The sequence below is a fragment of the Pygoscelis adeliae genome, unplaced genomic scaffold (genome assembly GCF_000699105.1).
Source record: "Pygoscelis adeliae isolate BGI_AS28 unplaced genomic scaffold, ASM69910v1 Scaffold358, whole genome shotgun sequence".
In the NCBI taxonomy this organism is placed as follows: domain Eukaryota; kingdom Metazoa; phylum Chordata; class Aves; order Sphenisciformes; family Spheniscidae; genus Pygoscelis; species Pygoscelis adeliae.
In genome coordinates this window covers 1,551,798-1,559,118 of record NW_008825429.1, presented here as the reverse complement: position 1 = coordinate 1,559,118, position 7,321 = coordinate 1,551,798, and the positions used below count along the sequence as shown (strand labels likewise).

General features: G+C 54.5%; 1 protein-coding gene across 1 annotated transcript in view; it reads right to left on the bottom strand.

The window, feature by feature from the left end:
• The window catches only part of MMP11 (matrix metallopeptidase 11 (stromelysin 3)), a 13,021-nt gene extending 10,964 nt beyond the window's left edge, over nt 1-2,057 (bottom strand). Inside the window, 1 exon segment of the mRNA XM_009330754.1 lies at nt 2,022-2,057. Within this exon segment, the coding sequence (XP_009329029.1) occupies nt 2,022-2,057 (36 nt within the window).
• Between the last annotated feature and the right edge of the window lie 5,264 nt (nt 2,058-7,321).

The window sequence follows — 7,321 nt, the reverse complement described above, 5'->3', positions numbered from 1 at the left end:
GTCTCTCTAAGAGGAGCTCTCTAAGAGCTGCTTGGCACCCTGCCTGGGCTGGCAGCTAGTGCCTGCGAAGGACAGCTGGCAGGAGGAGCCGATAAGGTTCACGTCCCGCCCAACATCTTGCTCCCAGCCCCGATGAGACCCTCTGCCAAGCACACAATGGCAGCTGTGTCACCAAAGCCCAGCATGGAGGGCTGCTTGGCTCCTTACTCCTGGGTGTGCTCAAGAGCACCCACTGCCACCGGAGCCAGGTCCTGCTGCCCGAGGACATAGGGTGATCAATGTGTCTGGTTTCTCAGGACCAGGAGGTGTAGGACAGCCACATCGAGGCACGTGAGGAGGAGTGGAGATGGACCCTGGGGAGAGCCCTCACTGTGCAACTGGGAGCACTGGGAAACCCTCAGGAGTTGCCAGGTAGGTGGGTGGGCTGAGGCTGACCCAGATGGGTTTACTCCTGTTTTTTGTCTTGGCTATGCTAAACACATCCCGCCCCCCGTCTCCCAGGAAGGCCAGTTGTTGCCTTCCTGGCTGGGGGCACTGGCATAATCTGGAGATTATCACCCTCCTCCAAGCAGGGGCAGAGGAGGAACTGCCTGTTTCCTCCTCGCCGTGAGGGATCCCACGTTCAGGGGCAGACCAGAGGTAGGTTTTCTCTCTCCCCTTTGGTTAACTCAAGGCCACTGGCATGAATCCCAGCTTCCAGCCATCCAAACCCCACCTTGCCTAGGCAGGACCCTCCCTGCTCCCGTCTGCCTGCCCTTTGCTGAGACACGGCCCTGGGAGGGGACACAGCGTGGCCCTGCGAATGGCTCTGGGTGGAGGCAGGAGGCGAGACCTGTCCTGCTGCCCCATGTGCTCACTGTGCCCCTACGCAAACAGCGAGTCTCTCCCTGTCGTCACTGCACTGACATTAGCACCATGGCAGGAAAGGGCTGGAAAATGCCACTGCAGGCGCAGCCAGCAAGGGGAAATGTGACGGTTAGAAACCACTTGCCAAACAATGCTCAGGAGACGCGTCAGGCTGGAGATTTCGGTCTCCTTGGCTGGACACACCTCACTGCAGGCACTTCCCAAAGCTTAGATAACGTGTCCTCTCACTTAAGGTTGCATCCTTCCCACCCAGCTCTGAAGCCATCCTCTCTTGGGGAGATCCTGCTTTGTTCTCCTGAGCTGTGGTATAATGCCCCAAGTGTAAGGTTAGGGGTTTCCTTAGGGCCGTGCTACTGCTGAAGCTAGTGCAAACCTGTGAAGAGAGGATGAGGAGGGCACTGGCTGCTGGGTAACTATCAAGGCATCCCCACTCCTCCCATTCCCATTTCCCACCAGAGGGGAAAGGATTACCAAAGACCAACAGCAAAGGAAAGTCCCTGCAACCCAGGGCAGGCGTTCAGACCAGCTGAGTGCAGAGCCAGATCTGAGCCTCTGGCTAAGGCTGTGTGCAGCCACTTGCACTGCCCTTCCCAGTATAACCCACGGTTGGGGTGGCTGCTGTGCATGGGAACAGACAGCTTTTAGCCACGGGAAGAGGCCAGGGCTTTGCAATAGAGACTGAGCAGCAAAATGTGCGCACAACACGAGCGCAGAGAGGCTGCCAGGCCTGAAACCAAGGGCCGAGGGCAGTGAGGACAGCAGAGGAGCAAAGCTATACACAAAGAGGGCTGTGCTGCAGGCTGGCTACAGCTCCTTGCAAAGAAAGTGCCTCTTCCTAGCAGCCTTGTGACCAAAAGGCTGAGAGGCAACAGGAGGGAAAGGACAGATCCCATGGGGGAGCAGAAACCACAGCAGAGGTACAGACTGCCCACTCGGTTCCTCGCAGCTTTATCAGCCCTCAAGTGCTGCGATACAACAGCCATCACTTCTGGGTCTGCTGCGGCCAGATGAACACCAGCCAAGCTTCCCAGGAAGTGTCCCAGCCATCCTGAGGAGCCGGGAGCATCTTTAACCTCATTGTGTGGGGCAGCACTCGCCCTCCAGAGCCTCCCGGGAGGAGAAGCAGCACAGCTACAGTGGAGTATCAGCAGTACTGTGTATAAAAGACCTCAAGAGTGAGGCCAGTGCATGGTACTGACAAAGCCAGTGCACTTCTCTGCCTGGGTCCATCCTCTACTGCCCGCCCTGAACTTAAACTTGTCTCCTCTGTCGTGTACCTAATTACCCGGGCTCCTGCCTGCTCTTGCAGCACGGACATGAAAAGAGACCCCCCTCCCCGTCAGGCAGGAGTGACTGGACAAGTTACAACGTGAATCCCATCAGTCTTGGATACTTCCCCTGTCATTGGGGGCTGTTTCCTCTTCTGCTAGGGGATGAGCTCATGGGTTTTCTCCCCACCACCCTGTCCCTTCTGCTACTGCTTTTCCATTTCTCCCTGCTTTCTCCTTCTGTTACTCAGAGTGTTTGGCGAGGCCCTGGTGTTTGCTGCCTCTTTGCTTGTAGCATTTTCCTCCTCCCACCTATGAGCCTGCACCTCGGAGCACTCCTGCCCTTAGTTCAACACACGGGGAAGGAGAGCAGAGATGCGTTCTCCTGCAGTTCTCATGTAAGACAGTTCTCTCACCCCATTTCTGTCCACTGTCAGGTGGCTGTGCCCACCAGGGGCTCTGCACCCCCTTAACAGGCTGCAGCAATGTTCCTGCCTGAAATCAGCACTGTCGTCCTGATGCACAGGGTACCATAGCCAGCTTTTTGGCCAGTCTGCCCCTCAGCCCAGCATGGATTTGCAGTGGTTGGATTTGAATCTGCAGCTACAGCTGACGGTTAGTGGTAAAACTGGAGCCAGCTCCACTCCACTCAGGTTGTGTCCCAGAAGCTGACTGGCCTTGGAAGGTGCTAATGCTGCAGCTGAAATTTCATGGCAGAAACAGATTATGTTTGTGGTCTGGTCAGACCCTGAGCTAAGCGTGCTCCTGGTCGAGGAGCATTGTTTCCTTAGTGGAAACAATGGAAACTTGGTGGAAACAATGCCTAGGCAAAGCCACCAGATTTATTGATCCTACCTTCTCCAGAACAAGGCAGAGTCTCCCAACCCCTCTAACTATGAATTCTTGGCTTACACAAAATACTTCTGCTACAGGAATGGCTCCTTCATTCTGGGCTGTGGCCCGGTCCCGCTGCAGACAGAGCCAGAGGCAATGCAAAGGCCGAGGCCAAACTTTGGCCAAATGAGGCCAAATGGGAGGTGCCGCAGTGCCTGGCCGCGCATACACAGTTGGAGGTTCCTCTCCGCTCACTTCCCATGCTCCGTGGCACCATCAAGCACTACCTCCTGGGGCCTGACAGTTTGTTTCCGGATTATTTGGTGGTAGTTGTTGTTGGCAACGAAAAGAGGAAAATGTTTATTTTTCCTAAGCAACGTGGAACATGAAACATTATGGACTGCAAATGTTTATGCCCACAGACAGAACGAGAGGACCCAGGCTCCGATGTAACAAGAGAAAGCAAATGAATAAACACTGCAGGACTATTTTTATTATCAGACACTTTAATTACGTGACAGTTTGTGAGTCTAGTCCATCAACAACACCACAACCAAGCTGCTGGTGTCATCCAAGCAACAGTTTGCCAGAAACAGGAGTACTCACAAAGCAAACAAGCCCCAGGATGCTGGGATAGCAAAAGGTTTCAAGAGCCCTTAATCTGATGACCTAGAAATCCCCTTGAAACCAAGAAACTGCTCTAGGATGCAGCACACTCCAGGCACAGGAGGAAGGGGGTTGAGATGTTTTGTTCATTGTGCAATTACATCCAAGCTAAGGTGAGCAATGAGCTATCGGTGCCCAGCCCAAGGAACAGCCAGGACATGTCCCACTGGGTACGGCCACCTGGCATAGAGCAGCCCTCTCCAGAGCTATGGCAGGATGTTCTACCCTCAGGGAGCGTATGCTGCTCAGATGCGCAGGCTGGGATCTCTAAACCCACAAGACAAGCACTGTCCCCTGGCCCAATCTCCTGGAGATGTTTGGAGGGGGGTTCCCCCGCCGCTAATTTTCACAGATGTGAGATGGTGATGTCTCTCTCCTCCCCAAATCCCACTAAGAGGAGGAGGTCTGGTCACCTGTCTGTCCTTGCAGGTCTCATCTGCACCAGGATCTCAGTGAACCTCTAAAAACATGTCTGTGGCCCTCAGCGAACCCCTGAAGTGCTCTGCTTTTCATTTTGCTGGGCAGCTATGTGCAGACTCAGCAGTGCTTCCATTCACGTTACAGGCTGAGCCATCCCCAGTGTAAGAATATCCAGGAACCCTTCATTTACCTGTCTGTGTATTTGGGATTAGTAGGAAAGAGTTGACAGCGTCTCCGGTGTGAAAAGTCTCTGCAGGACAATTTTTCCACGGAACATCTTTTTTTAAACAAGACCTACACAGTGCACCCTTCCTCTGCTGGGCCCCCCAGGTTATGGTGCCAGGGCAGGATACGCATGGGGGAAGCAAGTGAAGTGCAGCGTGAGCTGGAGTGGGGGATCCTCCCCAAAGTGCTTCTCTCATCCCTGCTCTCTTCTCCCTCCCCAGTCTGCTTTGCCAGCTGCACACCCCAAGTCTTGCCACACTGCAGGGTGTGCGTGTGTTGCATGTGAAAGCACAAACACAACAAACCCGCTGGAGAATAACTGCTTACATGTGTCTTGAGTCTCTCCCAGAGCAGAGGATAAACATGCCTAAAATTACCCCAACACTCACTAAAGTATTTAAATAGCCAAACCAAACAGTGCAAATCAAACCCTTCCTGCGGGAGCTGCCTGAGCCCTGAGCAGGCAGGCGGCCTCCCCAGCTCCTGGGCTGTGTGGAAGGCAGCACTGTGCTTCCAGGGGGGAACCTGCTGGGTTCAGGGCGAGAGCTGCAGGATACGGCTCCCGAGGGATTACGCTGGCAGCTGGGAGGGTGCCCATCACTTCTCCATGGAGAGAGAGTTTCCCAGCAAATGGAGTGACTTTGATTTCCCAGGGGAGCCGAAAGCAATGCAGGAATTCAGTGTCTGCTTGTGCACTGCCCCGAGGACTGCAGATCTTTTGTTCTCAAGTTTTACAGTGGACACCAGACACAGCCTGTATTCTGCTCTCAGTTTTCTCTTTCTTTAGGTGCTAATGTAAAAGTGAAGGAGATCTACAGGGTTTGCTACAAAGAACGCAGCTCCTTCAGCAACTTGCCATGTGTAGCCTGCCTTTAAAATGAATCTGAGCCCTTGATTCCCTCCCCTCTCAGTATTGCTGTTGTGAGTTGTTACTGGAGGACCGAATAGTCATGGTGCAGCATCCTGCTGCGCCAGGTGCTGCCTGGCGTGGTCCTTGCCCACCCCATCTACTAGCACAGCTCGAGGGAGTCACCATCGTCTGTCTTGTAGGGGTGTGAGTCTCTTTTCCCAGCTCAGCCCCTCGGCTCCTTTCTCATTCGTCACCCGACAGCAAAAGGTGCCCAGACAGGAAATCAGCTGCTGTTAGACATAGGGAAACATCTCTTTGTGCAGAGAGACTAGACTAAAAGTAGCCGGAGAAGTGAACGTGTGATGGCATGGCAGAGCTCTCGAGTAAGAGAGGGTAGAGAAGGGATGAGGCCAGAAACTCATGCATGGGCCACTGTCAGCCCAGCAATCCCACTTCAGCCGTTCCATGCTGACATGCGTACCCCAGCCAGAAGAGGAGTGGGGTGCACTACTGTCAACTTACTTACGTCACATATGAGAGCAAACACCGTGATGCTGGCTTTACCTCAGAGGCGCTAGAATGACCTTCAGAAGCCTTGACAGCAGATAAGGAACCCAAAAGGGCAGCTATGTGGGATGAGAGAACTGCTATTTGAAAGGATGGGAAATCATCTGCCCGTTTCCAACCCCAAATGAATGCAGCCACCATCTCTGCAGAGACTGAGTGAAATACATTGATTTGAAATCCCGAGCTCCATATGGCTGGTCAAACACACAAGCACAAGATGTTCCTGAACAAAACATACCTGTAGAAGCATCACCTGGAGTTACTCCAGCCAAGAGGAAAGTATTAGCACTCATGATGCAGAGCATTAGCCTGGGATGAAGAAGAAACCATCTCTGGGTAGCAGACTACCGACTGGGGGGACCTTCTTCACGAGTGTGGTGGTGGATTAGGTGGACCAGGAGCCTGAGCAGACCTGGACCCCTGCATTAACTCTGTGCTCGTCCAGCAGTTTGGTGTATTCCCCCTGTTCAAGGGGTACTGGCCAAGGCAGATGAACCCCAGCAACCTCTGCAGTCAGTCAGCAGCTGCGAGCACCGGCAGGAGATGAACAGTGCATGTCGCAGCTGGACTGGACCCAAGTTCAGACAGTGTGAAACACAGGCTGGCTCTCCCTTCCCCGGGGATCCCTCACAGGTCCTTGCTGGCAGCAAGACCGGGACCAGAGGCTGTGCAGGTCCCTCCAGGAGCGGCAGCTTCTCAGCTTGCACACGGCAGAGCGTGAGGCACACGGCAGAGCGTGAGGCACACGGCAGCCCAGCCAACGTCCCCGCAGGAACCAGCGGTCTCCAGCTTTACGTGAGTCCCTCCCAGCCCACTGCTTGCTGTGTTCAGATGGGGATGAAATCTGCGGAGCGGTGTCATAACCGGGGTGCAGAGTGCCACCGCCCAAGTGCTTGGCCTCACCTTCCTCAGAGGCAGAGTGGAGCCAAGCGCAGTGACATTTTGTTTGGAATAATACAAGCACTTTGGGGGCCAAGGCTGCTCTGTGCCAAGTCCCAGCCCACAGCATATTTAGCAGCCAAGTTAGAAAGTACTCAGATGACAGAGCTGATAATAAAACCATCGACAGAACCTGAACTAATCCCCTTGGGCTGCTACTGGGCATTTGCTCTGTCATTATTTTATGGCACACTAGCGAAGCGCATGTATATAATAACCCAATTACGCACGCACACATTCCCAGCACAAGGAGCTCTCTGTCTTCTCCCGTCCCCCGAATCCCTTGCACGCCGCTGCTCTTCTCTGGCAGCGGCCGTCCCTGCTGCTCGCAGCTCCATCCCAGGTGCTGGGATCTGGCAGGCATGTGCAGGAAGAAAGAGCCCTGCTGCTCCCCTCCTGCCTGCGCGTTTGATTCATCCCTTCAGTCTCGTCTCCCCGTAACGCTTCTCGGAATCGCCAGCACAGCATGCGGGGGGTGTTATTAGCAGGCAGCGAGTGCTCTGCTGCCTTTAAAGGAAGGGGGGAATCCCCTGTCCTCTCGGTAAACGCTCCTTGTCCCGGTCCCTGTTTTTTCCCTTGCTCGCTCCGCAGAAGGGAGCACGCCCGTGTAAACTCCCCTAACATGCCAAGAGGAGCCCCGGAGCGGGGGTGCCCGGGCCGGGGACACCGGGGCATCCGGGGCAGG